Consider the following 13,988-nt stretch of genomic DNA (forward strand, 5'->3'; position numbering starts at 1 on the left):
CGTATCGATGCTTTGTGAGAAACCCGAGATTCGCTGTCGCTTTGTACGAAGTTGAAAATTTTCAACTCTGAGAAACTGAAGAAAAGCCTGTTCAATGGGGAAACAGACCACTGACTCGGACGTTTAAGAGCCACTAGCAGAACCCGTCTCGACATGTCGTGGTTGTTTGGGAGAAATTCTAGTACGCAGGAGAACAAGAAGGAAGTGGCTGTCGACAGCAGCAGCACACTCGGATTCGATCCCGCACAGGTTACCAATGTTTCTAGCATAATCTCGTCACCTGGGGCGCTGGATCCTTCGAGGTTACATCCGTTGGCTGGTCTGGAGAAAGGTGTGGAGTATTTGGATTTGGAGGAAGAACAGCTGTCCACTTTGGAAGGCTCACAAGGTTTGATCCCATCGCGTGGATGGACCGACGATCTATGTTACGGTACGGGTGCCGTTTATCTGATCGGTTTGGGTCTAGGTGGATCTTACGGGTTTTTCGAAGGGCTGAATAATATTCCACCCAACAGCCCTGGAAAATTGCAATTAAACACCGTTCTGAATCACATCACGAGGAGAGGTCCCTTCTTGGGTAACAATATGGGTGTTCTAGCGTTGACCTATAACTTGATCAACTCATCTATCGATTCATTCAGAGGGAAGCATGATACGCCGGGCTCCGTGGCAGCAGGCGCTTTGACAGGAGCACTGTTCAAGTCCTCCAGAGGCTTGAAAGCTATGGGTTACTCATCCGTGATGATGGCAGCCGCTGCCGCTTCTTGGTGCGGTGTCAAGAAATCAATTTTGGAATGATTCTCCGCCTGTATCTAATGTCAAGAACGAATATCCCGTTCACTACCTGATAAAATGCGGTATACGTAGTCGCATCGGTGCTTCGTTTTACTAATTACGTCCATACTTTTCATACTGATGACTAATGCACTTGTACATACCTGCACGCCCAATTGCACTAGAGCTCTGAAGTCAGGGCGATAAGACAGTTCTCTTACTTGGGTTGGGATAACAATCGGGCCGTGGACTGTCGTCTTTGGGATTGTTTATGGTGACGCCACCGTCTGCAATCGATCGTAATTTCTCCAGGCCCGGTTGATAGCTTCTTAAGTCGTCGATCAGCGAATCGTCGTTGATAGCTTGGTAGACAGGATTGCTGAATCTGTCGTCCGACTTGTCGACTCCGTTGAAAGCCACGCGATTGGGAGTGCCTGGCTTGAAGATCAAGGTTCGCCTCTGAAATACATCACTCGTCGACATTCCTATTATGTGATCCTTGATTTCAGTGTGTTTTACACCTTTGTCTAACAGGATAGCCGCCAGCCCTGTAATGCTAGGCGATGCCATTGAAGTACCGGAAAATACCGTTGGTTTATACGGCGGAAGGCTTGACAAGGAGCAGACTCTGACGCCCGGGGCAAAGATATCGACACAGGACCCCCAGTTGCTGAACTTCGCGATCGTGTCCGTTCGGTCATCAAAAGCACCCACTGATATTGCCTGGGAAGCAGATGCGGGGCTGTTCCAACAAGCATTGATGTTGGAATTGCCCGCAGCAACGACAATTACCATACCAGCCTCATGAGCGGCCTTCACGGCTTGATTAATGACAGAATTTCGGATAGCGCCAAGACTCAAATTTATCACACAGCCTTTTCTATTTGACGACCGGCAATGATTTACAGAAAACTCCATTGCGCTGATCACCGTGGTCAAGTTCCCCTGCCCTTTAGCGTTCAGCGCTTTCACCTCCACCATAGTCACCCCCTTAGCTACTCCAAAACTCTTCGAACCCACTATCCCTGCGACATGAGTACCATGGCCATTTCCGTCGCCTGGCCCCTCACCGGTGAGATCTAGACCAAATATCGCCCTTCCTTGGAAATCCTCATGTTCCTTGTAGATCCCAGTATCGACTATATATGCGTTAACACCCTCGCCACGATGCTTCTTGTCGTAGTAATAATTGAAGCGGGCAGGACGGCCCTCTTCGCCGTTGGAATTATACGGTAACTGTGATCGACGAGACAGACGGGACAAATGCCTTGGAGCACCTCGCTGTAATTTAGTGAACCGCGGATCATAGTGAAACCGTGACCCTCGCTGACGGTCGTCGTGCTCAAACGCGTTGAACACGACATTTGGCACCACCTCTGCCACTAGAGGATTTTTCCTGATCCTCGCCGCTATTTCGCTGGACACATCGATTGTGAGCCCTCGAAATGAGCCGAACGAAAAAGCTCTGCCGATTCTGCAGTGTACAAGATCCTTGATCAAACGTAATCGCTCAATTCCTGACCCCATAAATGTATCAAATGTTTTAGGTGTCTTGAATCTCACGAAAAACTCCTCTGCAGATCCATATCCAGTTATCATCAGCACCGTCCCCATCAGCCAAAAAATAAACCTCATAGCGCACTTTTCCCCCAACGACCAAATTTCCTCTACTACCCAAGACAAAATTCAGTAACTTTAGCTTTCTGGAATACCGTCACCGTTCACAAATTAATTATTACCAGTATATTACGGTAATTAATATTTACTGACGCCGGCCGGCGACAGACACCCCGGATTTTGTGTTTCTGCCTGGCGGACAAAACCGGACGTTTCGAGTGATCTACCTTTTAGCCAATAAAGTTGCAGCTTTTAGGTTCCGGTTGCCCACATATGTGGCACCATATTTTTCTCAAGTAGATAGCGTCAGTGTCAGCAATTGTTCTTGGCGTTAAAACTAAATTGATTTACAGGTTGTATGACAGATCAGAAACATCGACTTGAAAACCTGGATATGTGGTAAGCTGCCAATTGATACTAGATCTCAATTCTGATTCTTTGATCATAATTTTATTGCCGAAATAAACTTCAAGGTTTCTGATGACAGCTCGTTTAACTGGCTAATGCAACACTGTCGTTTATGAGTTAGAGTTGAAACATTCCCATCCATTTACGATGTGGCTGGGAAGACCGATGTAGTTCTCGAGGCACAAATTTGGGCTTATTCGTGAATATTTCTCATCGTTACCAGCCGGAATTGTACGTAATGGGAAATTACCAGGTTACGAATTTTTTTTTTCTTACAGTTGTTATATTTCTTGGATAGTTTAATTCGTAGTTTATTTCGAAGTATGAACCAGAGGCCAAATTGTAACACTTGCCATGGTGATGAGCATTTCTTGGTCAGCAAGCCTTGTTGCGATAAAATGGCCTGCTTTGAACTTGCATTTTGCAGCTTTTTCTTTTTCTCTTGCTGACTTTTGAAAAAGTATATAAAAAAGGGCACTTTACCCAAACTTCATCGATCTCTGATTTGATCATTGGCCATTCCAACTGTCCTCAGGCAATTATTAATCAATCAAAGAAACATGAAGATTCTGACAGCTGAAGAAATCGATGCTCATAGATCTCACACTCTGGCCGGCGGTATTAAGGGTGCCGTTGCTGGGCTTCTCATCTCCGGAGCTATCTTTAAATTCGCTCCTATGAGATATCCAAAATTTAACCCTAAAGCCATGACTTACTCTGTGAAGACCGCATTGTTCATCACACCTCCAACTCTTTTAACGGCTATCTGTGCCGAGGAAGCTTCGAACAAATTCGACGAGCTTATGTACAGCTCTGGTCCCGAATCTTCGCAAGCCATTGAAGAATACCAGAGATGGAAGAACCTACCTCTCAAGCAAAAGTTTGTAGAAGGTTTATCCAACCACAAATACAAGATCATCACTGGTCTCTGGGCCGCATCGCTGTACGGCTCGTGGGTCATGGTCAACAGAGACAAGATCATGACTACGACCCAAAAGGCGGTGCAAGCAAGAATGTACGCTCAATTTATCACCGTGGCTCTGCTGCTGGCTTCGATGGGTTTGAGTATGTATGAGCAAAGTCTGAACCCAAACAAGCAGAAGAGCAACGAACAGCGTCGTTGGGATAGACTTCTGGAGGAAGCCGAGAAGGAGGAGAAGGCTGAGGCTGCAAGGAAAACCGCCACTGGTTTCGCTTCCAACCAGGAAAGAGTTAACGCCAAGATATACAAGTACGATTGAGTTGTCTATGTCTCTTGATGCGCCGGGTCGGCGCATCACACCTTTATTATGAAATACTTTAATCTTTAAATGATGTTATATATACAAGTAACGTTTACAAATTGTACGGTCACCTTTTCTTCCTCAGACTGGCCTCCAAGTCGCCCACATCCAGTTTGGTGTTTCTGATGTAGTAATGTCTGTTTCTTTTCCTCCTGCTGTCTGCTCTTCTCAGTACGTCAATTCTTTCGATCAAAGGTGAAAACACTGGAATCAACGCTTCCACAGCAGTCTTGGAGATTTGATTCCGTAGCAGTAAAGATGCATCCTGGGCCAAGTTCTTGCGGTTCACAGCAAGCACATAACCCACGAAGTTGTCGTACGAGCACTTCTTCGAGTCGTAGACAACACGCACGACGTCACCGGCACTTAAACTATTCTTGGTTGACTTGCTGATGAGCTCTCTTCTCCAGCCGGTAGGATCCAACTTGGTTTCAATATCCTGCTTAGCCAGCGTCTCAACCACATTTGGTTTCTTCGCTTTCTCAACTGGCGGATATACCGGTATCGTTTTTCTCGTCGTAGAGGCAATCTGGTAGCTCCTCAAGAAGCTCCTCGGTCCAAGACCAATAGCAAAACTCTTCAACATCTCAAGCAGCCTCCAGTAAGGGTGAGAACTTCATCCTACTAAACATTGTATAGTCGCTCATACTTGTAATTTGCAAGTCCTTGTCTATGAGCTTCAGGCGCCGCCATAAAGCGGGTAACTGCCAAAACATACTATAAAGACTACAAAGACAGGAATTAATATACAGTTAGAACCTAGGCCTTCTCTTCCTACCGGTGAACTTCGAGTCCTTTGCGACCTTCCGCCCTCTGCGTTTCATGAGCTCTTTCTTCCTCAGGATGAACGTCTTTTTTGACTCCTTGTGATTTTTGTCCTTCTTGGTCTTGTGCTCTTCTTTATCCATAGTCACACCCTGCAGGTTGACCTGCTCATCCGCGGAGTTAGGCGACCCCGAGCTCAGCACCAGGTAGTATTTCTTGTTCTTCTTGGACTCAGGGTCGTCGATCACCAGTCCGCCGCTGAAACCGGCAACCTTGGCCGAGTGCAGAATCTGATCCAGCTGTTCGTCGTTCTTGGGATAAAACTGGGCCACAAACTTGCCACCTTTCCGCAGTGCAGCGTACAGCGAGTTGAAGAATCGCATGAGCCTCTTGCGAGGGTCATTGTATGAAGTGTCAGCGTTACACAGCCATTGGATGGCACTGATGCTTATAGCAGCGTCGAACGTCCCGGCACGAAACGGTATTCCCTGCCCCATATCCTGAAGCATTAGATCTCCCTCCACGTCTCGCGTTAGTCCGGTAGCCAGCATGCTGGGAGATATATCCAACCCGCACCAGACGTGGCCATACTCTTCTGTGAGGATCTCCCCACTCAGACCCGACCCGCAACCGATATCGAGTACAAATGAGCAGGGAGGAATGTTGAGCAGTTCTAGAGCCCGCAGCGTCATCTTGGCCTGGATGTGCTGAACTCTTGTCGACGAAGTGTACTTTTGGGACTCAGAATCATTGTAAAAAATCTCCGGTGGTGCCAAATCCTCTGGACGAGACATGTCGAACCTGCAAAACCACCGCTACCGGGCTATAACCGTAGTATCCAGCGTTTTGTATGGCTTTACGCACAGCTCATCGCATGGGATCAATTTTTTCAAAGCGACGCTACCAGTCAAAATGCCAAGAAACAGCCATCTGGCTACAAGACGAGCTTTGCCAAGTCCAAGATCGAGTTCTCGATTGCTCTGGTACTATCGTATCCAATCGCCTGTCTCTTGGACAACCTTCGAGAGAGATGGCTTGCTGTAGGGGTCCCCATCGGTAGCCGATGAGGCGTACTGCTAGAAGACCGCTTGGCTCGGTAGGCTGTCGTCCTACCACCAGGAGAAAACCAACCTGAGACAAAAGAGGGCTTGATGATTCCGGCCCGCCAGGGAGGGCACAGGGTTTTGCAGTGAGAACATGGTGCAACCGTCAGGACATCGCAAGTCTCAACAAGAACAGCGCAAACGGAGCGAAAGTTCCAGGCGGCGCATACAGAGAGAAGAAGGAGCGATCCTTGCTATACAGGGCTAGGCAGTGGTCGCCAAGACGACCAATAGAGCTTGCTGACGCCGATTTACCACTTTATTGATGTTCAATGCGGTCGTGTTCGGTGACCGTCAATTGAACGTCGATGATCATCACAGGGATGCATATTATTCAGCCACTTAACGAGACGCTGAACGAGACGCTACAAAAGGCTCTGACGAGAAGTTGGTTTCCTTACTTTCGAGTCGACAAGTTGCTTCTTTGTAAGGTTGAAATTTGCTAGATTTGCTGTTCAGGGACAGTTCAGGAGATTATAGACCAGGGCAAACAAAGATGTCAGAGAACTTGCTGGAAAATGAGCAATTCAAAAAAATTCAAAAGCTCAATTCGGTGGAAAATAGGCGGCAGTCCATCATTGTAGATGATATTGGACACGATGATCAGTTCGAGCTCAGCGATGATCAGTATCGTGATCAGCCTGCTGAGGAAGACTTGCACGGAGCTAAAATAGGTGCAAATGAGGGCGAATTCGTGACAATTGGTGATAATTTATATTCTGGTACCAAGGATGTGAATGATCTACCCCTAGAGTCTACGGAAGCCGCAGTGGTGGTGGATGATTCCGCGCAGTCTGTTGTAGCAAAGACATCCGAAAAAAATGGTGATGAGCTTATCGCAGAGCCGCATTTCGAAATCCATTTGAAGCAGTTGCACAGCAAGGAGAAACTACGGTTTCGTCGTCACTCCAACCAGAAGATCTCGTATTTCGGCGATGTTGCGTTTGACTGTAGACCGAGTGTCATCGACGGCACCATCAGTGAACAGATTAGAACTAAATTTGAAGGTCCGACGCTGGAGAAGCAGATAAAAGAGGCCAAGACGAGAAGGGGCAATCCCGGAGCGGATGGGGCCTTTATCGAAACGGAAACTTTGCATCCAAGCTTTACGGGGTTTTACATCCTATTCTGGATGGCTGTTGCATTCAGTTGCGTCAAGGTTTTCGTGAACTACTACCGTGAACATGATGGAAATCTACGTGATTCTGAGATTTTGAAGTTTATGACCACAGATCTCGTCACCGTCGCATGGGTCGATCTTCTAATGTATTTGAGCACATACTTTGTCTTTGGTATTCATTGGCTCTGCAGGAGAAATTTTATGAAGTGGTCCAGTACGGGATTTGCCTTGACCTCGATTTACGAGTTTGGGTTCGTCATCTTTTACATGTTACTGACTGAAAACGTTCTCAAGCTTCATTGGGTTGCAAAGATTTTCTTGTTTTTACATTCCTTAGTTTTGCTAATGAAGATGCATTCCTTCGCTTTCTACAACGGTTACCTGTGGAATATATCCGATGAATTGAAATTCTCCAAAAATGCCCTGGCCAAATATAAGGATACGGCTGGTTCAAGTGTCATCGCTACTCTTGAAAGAAGCAGAGATTTCTGTAGCTCTGAACTTGAGTCCCAGTCAAGCACGGAACCTTTTCCTCAAAATATTAATCTCAAAAATTACTTCGTGTACACAATGTTTCCAACATTGGTTTATCAAATCAAGTATCCCAGAACTAAAAGAGTTAGATGGGACTATGTGTTTGAAAAACTATGCGCCATCTTTGGCACTATATTCGTCATGATGCTCTTGGCCCAAACCTACATGTATCCGCTGGCTATCAAGGCTATCTCCATTAGAGACTCACCATGGACATCATTGGTCGATAAACTGCAGGCGTGGTGCTTTATCCTGGTCGATTACATTCCAGCTTTCATCGCCATGTATCTCCTAACCTTCTACCTAATTTGGGACGCTATCTTAAACTGCATTGCAGAGTTGACACGTTTCGGTGACAGATACTTTTACGGTGACTGGTGGAACTGTGTGTCTTGGGATGAATTCAGTCGTCTCTGGAATGTCCCAGTCCATAAGTTCCTGTTGAGACATGTTTATCACAGTTCGATGAGTGCCTTGCAATTGAATAAGAACCAGGCGACTCTAATGACATTTTTCTTGAGCGCCATCGTTCACGAATTAGCAATGTACGTTCTATTCAAGAGGCTAAGAGTTTACTTGTTTTTCTTTCAAATGAACCAATTGCCCTTGGTTGCGTTGAGTAACTCGAGGTTTTTGAGGAAGAGAACCGTTCTCGGTAACGTGCTTTTCTGGATCGGTATTTGTACTGGTCCAAGCATGTTATGTTCTTTGTATCTAACTATTTAAATATTAACGGAGACATAAGTCATTTTCTTAGCAGACGTTTCATGTTTAACACGCCCAGATTCACTTTCAGATATAAACATAAAAAGTATGTACAAGAAGGTCAATAAAACTACCTATATATCTCTTCGAAAGGTCTGGTATCATTAAAACAGCTATCCCAAACCTCTTCAACTACCGCTTTGGCATGCTCCTCATTTTTACAGTTTGGATTCCCCATAACACTGATCGTGGCCCTTCTCTTGACACATTCCTGATGGCCTCTGCTAATCTCGAAACCAAATCCTCTCCTTGCAAATTCCTGAGAGAATCGGCATTCGCCGCTCAGAGAGGAAGCTCTTATTTCCGAGCACGCGTGGTGTCTGAGATTCAGCCAGTCTACCTGCCACTTCATATTATCGAAATAATGGATCATTTCGTGAGCCAGAGTATCCTCGAGATGCCATTTATCACGTATGCGGTTCTGACACAACAGTATGCCGAGCTCCGGATGAAAGCCTCCGCTTTTCCAGTCTGGACAGACGTCACAGATTATCTTGGATTCATCAAAGGTTAGCACATCACCATTGCTCCTAGCGTTCAGCTTCGATATTTGCTGAGCCATAAACCTTACGGTCGGCGAATATTTCAATATCCAGTCTCTGTAGTCGTAGCATTGTTTGCATTGCTGGCGTTGCAACACAAATCGATAGTCGTTTTCATACTGCTTCTTCTCCTCTGGGGTAAGCCCTAGGCCCGTCTTATACTGGAATGTACGCCTCCACCAGTGGAAGCCTTTGACAGATGTGGGATCGCTAGGAGGGTCCGGTTTGCTCAATTCTTCCCGAGGAGGTGGAGGAACTACCGAATCGGCCATTGCGACGGATCTCAGGTTTCAATTGATGCTCCTGCCTCTAGATCTGTATTTGTCCATTTTTTCCTCTGGTACCAACGCTGAAAAGTTTCAGCGATGACTAGACGGTTAGCAGAACAAGACAGTGTGAAGCACTCGATCTTGAGCAAGTCGGCGCCGCTGAACCATGAATATCTGGACCGCTGCAAGCGACGGCCGCTTGGACGTGGTCGAGCAAATTCTGTCTCGAAACAGCGGGCTAAATGCCAATAGCAAGGACCCCAACGGCTACACAGCGGTGCATGCAGCAGCAGCCTACGGACACATCGATCTGCTCAGGAAACTGTGCAAGCAGTACGGCGGCGACATCAACATCAGGGACAGCGACGGAGACACGCCTCTCCACCACTGTGAGGACGTCAACACGGCCAAAGTGATCGTTGAAGAGCTCGGAGGCGACATCGCGCTGACCAATGACGAAGGCAAGACGGCTCTGCAGAGCTTCGAGGAGGACGCAGAGTTCCCAGAGCTCATCCAGTACATGCGGGTCCGGAGCGGCGTCCCACAGGACCAGGACAGTCTGGGGATCGACCAGCGGCAGCTCGAGCAGTTCAAGGACAGCATACGATACACCCTCGAGACCGAGCCCGACGATACCAATGATCCGGAGTCGCAGGCCAGAAGACGGAAGCTGGAGCAGATAATACAGGGCGAGAACGCCGAGCAAGAGCTGGAAAACTACATCAGAGAGATCATCAGATCGCAGGCAATGAACGGGCAGGCATCTGGCCTGGAAGAACAGGCCAATGTGAAGCGTAGGAAGTAGCACAGCGGCCAATTGGCTCTGACTTGACTAAACTCACTCTATAATACTGTGTACACGTGACCAGCGCTATAAGAGAGCCTTGTCGAAGAGAGCTTCTATGAAGGAATACAGTGTAAGTTGAGAGGTGTGGTAAGGCGATTAGGTGGGATTGAAGGCCTCTGGTAGTTGGAATTAGTCTGCCAAAGCTGGTATTTAGCTAGGATGTCATCCATATTGAGACCCGTGGCTAAGCTCACGGAAAAGGTGGCAGCTTTGAACGAGAAATATCTGTCGCTTTCATTCGAAGAGCAGAAGAACATGTCATTCGTGGAAAGAGTCAAGGTGTACAATTGGACTTTCGAATTGATTTCATTGTCGATAATTGGGCTGATCTTTCTTGCGTACAAGTACGGTGTTTCCGTGAATGAAAGCCGTGCCAAGAGGTTATTTGGGTCGTTGAATGGGTTTCTGCAGGACGATTTACAATTTGCTCGAGTGGGATTCTCGAAAGGAGACGGCTCCAAGACGCCTTACGTTGAGGAGCGTCAGAAAACCTGGTTTTCAACGTTTGCTACTGGGCGCTCGGCTATTGAGAGCGTGAGCGTCAGAGTGCACATGTTCTCTCGCAGCAATCCTGTTGCCATGTTGGTGGAGAGCCTGTTAGGGCTTGCTTTCCCGTCGTTTGTGGTTCAGGATATTGCTGAACACTGTGAGGTTGTCATCAAGCCCAATGGTGTGTTTGTGAATAGCGAGAATGCCAAGCCAAATGCGGATGCGAAAGAGGTGGTCGGTAGGTTCAAGTTCATTAGCGCTGTCGTTAACAAATCTTCAATGAACGAGCTGCGCCGTGATAGCTACTATTTGTCGCTTACTCGCACGTCTGAGAGCGACAAGTTGCCTGTGGAATATGTGTTTATGTCGGAAACCAACCAGTTGAACGGCTTCATCACACATTACACTGATGAAAACTTCCGGAATTTGTTGAAAAAAGCTGGCAAATTTTTGCAGTGTATCTGCTTCACAGATTTGCCTGCTAAGAGACCACTTACTGACAAGCTATGGGAGGCTGCCCAGCAGCCCCGTGCTGTCATTCGTACCAAGGTTCCAACAAATGACCAAGAAGTGGCCCTCTTGAAGCAGATAATCAGCTCAGTGGTTGAGATCGTCGATACCGTTACGCGCGAAATGGTCCAGAAATCTCCACAAGTGTTCATCACCAGCGAAGTCCTGAGAAAATCAAACCAATTGCGTACCCAAGAGCTAGCCAAAGTCGTGAAGGCGATGCAACAAGTCGAGAGGGAAATGGCTCAGGAAAAGAAGCAGGAGGCCGAGAAGGAGAGAAGACGTCAGTTGAAGGCTTCCGGTCAACAGGAAAAGCTAGATCAAAAGATGAAGGAGAAAAGAGAAAGACGTTTGAGAAACAAGCAGAAAGTCAGAATGTGAATTTGGACCATTTGCGGTCTCACTATGTACAGATATGTTATATTAATAAACTCTTCCTAACCGTGATAGCCCGAGGAATAGCATCCAGCCTCGTCCCCAGATGCTTAAAGTTCAAGGCCAGGGATCTTGACATCCTCAATAGTAATATTTTTCTCCAGTATGCCCTTTGGCTTTTCCCGCTTTTGCTTAGATTCTCTCGTTGTCTTGTCGTCTGCGTTCCCACTCGTCTTCTTGGGCGATACCTTGCCTGATGCTTCCACTCTATCCACGGTCTTCGTCTCGACGTTTGACTTCTCCTTGGCTAACGTGTCTCTAGCTTGACTTCGACTCAACAGCTCCAGATCGATATCGCTTTCAGACATCACATAGCGAGCTCCGTTGAAATTGTGCAGATAGTTTCGCATGAAAGAAGGCTTTACCTTTGTCACTTGGCCCATATAAAGGTTGAACATGGGGAAATCTTTCAACAATTGGACCCTCACCCTCCTGGTACGCTTAGACAGGGCGCTCAACCGGACGGCAGTAGCTCTAAACATGGTTCTTTCGGAGAAACTGGTTGATAATCCTCGCAAATCCTACCAGCAGTCTGGACGAGATCGTAGGGCGATTCTAAACGCTCTTATAGCGGTGTTTGCCTCTGATCTTGACTATAGTGAAAAAACTTTCAAGGTTCTAAAGCTGGATAAACTTAGTCAAAACTACAACTTCAACATACAACTGGAGGGCAAACAAGAGACAAGCAGAAGCTCGGAGCTACATTTTGCTGAGGATGAGCGGTGCCAGAGCCATGAAATCTAATTTGCCCAATCAATCTACTATTGGAGGTGCTGGTGGGACGCCGGTTTCACAAACAGGCAGAGAGGCGAACGGAGGAACAATGGGACAGCAGACTAATCCGATTCCAACCACACAGCCCACTGATTCGTACATACCCAAATATTTGAGCGATTTGGTGCCTGAACTGGGCCTGTACGAGAAATTGATAGAGTCTGAGAAGAGGATTGACGTGTACTTAGCCAGAAAAAAGATCGACCTTCGTCAAAGTGTCTCGCAATGGAATAACTCCAAGACGAGTCAGAATGCTCAGAGCAAGAAGGACGTCAAGTATCTTCGAGTGTACGTGTCGAACATCGCAGAGGACCAGCCGTGGCAGAACCCGGAGAAGGAGTCTTCCGATGGCACTTGGACTATGAGAATCGAGGGCAGATTGCTGGACAATAGGGATGTGCAAGACCCTGAGAGGCCCAAGTTCAGCTCTTTCCTGCAAGCTATCGCTGTTGACTTCAAGAAGCCAAAGACGCAAGAGAATAACGAAGATAAGAACGAGGAAAAAGGCAATGAACAGGACGTAGCGATGGCCGGTACGGAGGAGAACGATGCCGAGAATATGCTCAATATATCAATGCCGCTCCAGCTACCAGGAGGTACCGGGGATTTGAGCGCAAACGGGGACAGTTCGAGACAGCCCAAGGACGGAAATCAGGGAAGCAACACAGAAAAAGCAGCTAGCGATATTGCAGATGCGGTCGAATGGCACTTCGATCCAAAGAATCCGGTTGAGTTTGACGGCTTAGACATCAAGAGACCTGGATCTGAAAACGTAGACTGTACGATCACCATCCAGCCACAGGGGCTGACGGGAGACGACCTTGAGTATTCTCCCGACTTGGCAGCTTTGATCGGTATCTCGCATGGCTCGCTACATGAAGCGTTGTATTCTCTTTACAAGTACATTTTGATGAACAATCTGCTTATCAACGACGTCTCCGAGACACAGGCCACCATCAACAGCTCTTCAGATAGCACCAAGGGCGAAAAGACAATGGTTCAACTTGACGCCTATCTTCAAAGATTGCTTCCCAAAAAGCCACCCACCGATGAGGAGCCCAAGACAACCATACTGAAGCTGTCAGAAATCCCGCCTCTCATCAATGCTCACATATCGCCTATCCCACCCATCAAGATCGACTACACAATACGAGTGGACAAAGCTTCAACCTACGGCGAACTAGTGTTCGATCTTGAAGTTCCAGGTCACGACCCCCACTCCCCCGGCGGCAAGCCACGGGATGAGCTAGCTGAAGAAGGCATAAGCCTGCTTGCGGACTTCAACAAGCTTACCAGCGAGCTGCAAACCGAGCTACAAAAACTGGACGCTCGCACCAACGCGCTTCAATTACAACTCAACGCAAGCTCCAATAGGTACCAGTTCTACCATAAGCTTTCACAGGACCCGGTTCGCTTTTTACAGGACTACATGGCCTCGATGGCTAATGCTCTGAGGGTTTTGTCGGGAGACGAGCGCTTCAACGAAGATAGCGTGAGACGGTCGCAATTTTATAAGGAGAACCAAGCCATGCTATTCGAGAACCTAGGAGTGCTGCTCGCCAATGGCAGGATGTGAAGACCACCAAAACTACTAATAAGGCTGCCAGCTTAAAGCTCATCTCTTCAAGTTAATTCATAAGACTACTACCTCGTTCATAATGATAGAGCTTCAAGCCAGTTCAATGGGTATGCCAAAATTTTTCAAGCAGTCAAGCATATGGAAGGTGACTCAAGATTTAAAATGGTCAAATAG

General features: G+C 47.2%; 11 protein-coding genes across 11 annotated transcripts; 6 read left to right on the forward strand and 5 right to left on the reverse strand.

The window, feature by feature from the left end:
* Positions 1-153: 153 nt before the first annotated feature.
* Positions 154-798, forward strand: TIM23 (protein transporter TIM23; the record flags this gene model as incomplete). Its single annotated transcript, XM_037281847.1, has 1 exon — positions 154-798. One exon carries the CDS (start codon positions 154-156, stop codon positions 796-798), a length of 645 nt encoding a protein of 214 aa, XP_037137742.1.
* A 171-nt stretch (positions 799-969) lies between these two features.
* On the reverse strand, positions 970-2,409 carry RRT12 (Rrt12p; the record flags this gene model as incomplete). The annotated part of the gene is made up of 1 exon (XM_037281848.1): positions 970-2,409. One exon carries the CDS (start codon positions 2,407-2,409, stop codon positions 970-972), a length of 1,440 nt encoding a protein of 479 aa, XP_037137743.1.
* A 950-nt stretch (positions 2,410-3,359) lies between these two features.
* Positions 3,360-4,040, forward strand: RCF2 (Rcf2p; the record flags this gene model as incomplete). The annotated part of the gene is made up of 1 exon (XM_037281849.1): positions 3,360-4,040. The coding sequence occupies one exon, from the start codon at positions 3,360-3,362 to the stop codon at positions 4,038-4,040; it is 681 nt and encodes a 226-aa protein (XP_037137744.1).
* A 109-nt stretch (positions 4,041-4,149) lies between these two features.
* Positions 4,150-4,668, reverse strand: IMG1 (mitochondrial 54S ribosomal protein bL19m; the record flags this gene model as incomplete). The annotated part of the gene is made up of 1 exon (XM_037281850.1): positions 4,150-4,668. One exon carries the CDS (start codon positions 4,666-4,668, stop codon positions 4,150-4,152), a length of 519 nt encoding a protein of 172 aa, XP_037137745.1.
* A 166-nt stretch (positions 4,669-4,834) lies between these two features.
* On the reverse strand, positions 4,835-5,641 carry BUD23 (18S rRNA (guanine1575-N7)-methyltransferase; the record flags this gene model as incomplete). Its single annotated transcript, XM_037281851.1, has 1 exon — positions 4,835-5,641. The coding sequence occupies one exon, from the start codon at positions 5,639-5,641 to the stop codon at positions 4,835-4,837; it is 807 nt and encodes a 268-aa protein (XP_037137746.1).
* Positions 5,642-6,446: 805 nt separating this feature from the next.
* Positions 6,447-8,330, forward strand: HG536_0A08890 (sterol O-acyltransferase; the record flags this gene model as incomplete). The annotated part of the gene is made up of 1 exon (XM_037281852.1): positions 6,447-8,330. The coding sequence occupies one exon, from the start codon at positions 6,447-6,449 to the stop codon at positions 8,328-8,330; it is 1,884 nt and encodes a 627-aa protein (XP_037137747.1).
* Positions 8,331-8,439: 109 nt separating this feature from the next.
* On the reverse strand, positions 8,440-9,183 carry ATP23 (putative metalloprotease; the record flags this gene model as incomplete). Its single annotated transcript, XM_037281853.1, has 1 exon — positions 8,440-9,183. One exon carries the CDS (start codon positions 9,181-9,183, stop codon positions 8,440-8,442), a length of 744 nt encoding a protein of 247 aa, XP_037137748.1.
* Positions 9,184-9,346: 163 nt separating this feature from the next.
* Positions 9,347-9,985, forward strand: HG536_0A08910 (uncharacterized protein; the record flags this gene model as incomplete). The annotated part of the gene is made up of 1 exon (XM_037281854.1): positions 9,347-9,985. One exon carries the CDS (start codon positions 9,347-9,349, stop codon positions 9,983-9,985), a length of 639 nt encoding a protein of 212 aa, XP_037137749.1.
* Positions 9,986-10,186: 201 nt separating this feature from the next.
* Positions 10,187-11,407, forward strand: HG536_0A08920 (uncharacterized protein; the record flags this gene model as incomplete). The annotated part of the gene is made up of 1 exon (XM_037281855.1): positions 10,187-11,407. The coding sequence occupies one exon, from the start codon at positions 10,187-10,189 to the stop codon at positions 11,405-11,407; it is 1,221 nt and encodes a 406-aa protein (XP_037137750.1).
* Positions 11,408-11,511: 104 nt separating this feature from the next.
* MRPL50 (mitochondrial 54S ribosomal protein bL9m MRPL50) lies at positions 11,512-11,943 on the reverse strand (the record flags this gene model as incomplete). Its single annotated transcript, XM_037281856.1, has 1 exon — positions 11,512-11,943. The coding sequence occupies one exon, from the start codon at positions 11,941-11,943 to the stop codon at positions 11,512-11,514; it is 432 nt and encodes a 143-aa protein (XP_037137751.1).
* Positions 11,944-12,176: 233 nt separating this feature from the next.
* On the forward strand, positions 12,177-13,811 carry RSC6 (Rsc6p; the record flags this gene model as incomplete). The annotated part of the gene is made up of 1 exon (XM_037281857.1): positions 12,177-13,811. One exon carries the CDS (start codon positions 12,177-12,179, stop codon positions 13,809-13,811), a length of 1,635 nt encoding a protein of 544 aa, XP_037137752.1.
* Positions 13,812-13,988: the final 177 nt, after the last annotated feature.

Source organism: Torulaspora globosa, chromosome 1 (genome assembly GCF_014133895.1).
Source record: "Torulaspora globosa chromosome 1, complete sequence".
Classification (NCBI taxonomy): domain Eukaryota; kingdom Fungi; phylum Ascomycota; class Saccharomycetes; order Saccharomycetales; family Saccharomycetaceae; genus Torulaspora; species Torulaspora globosa.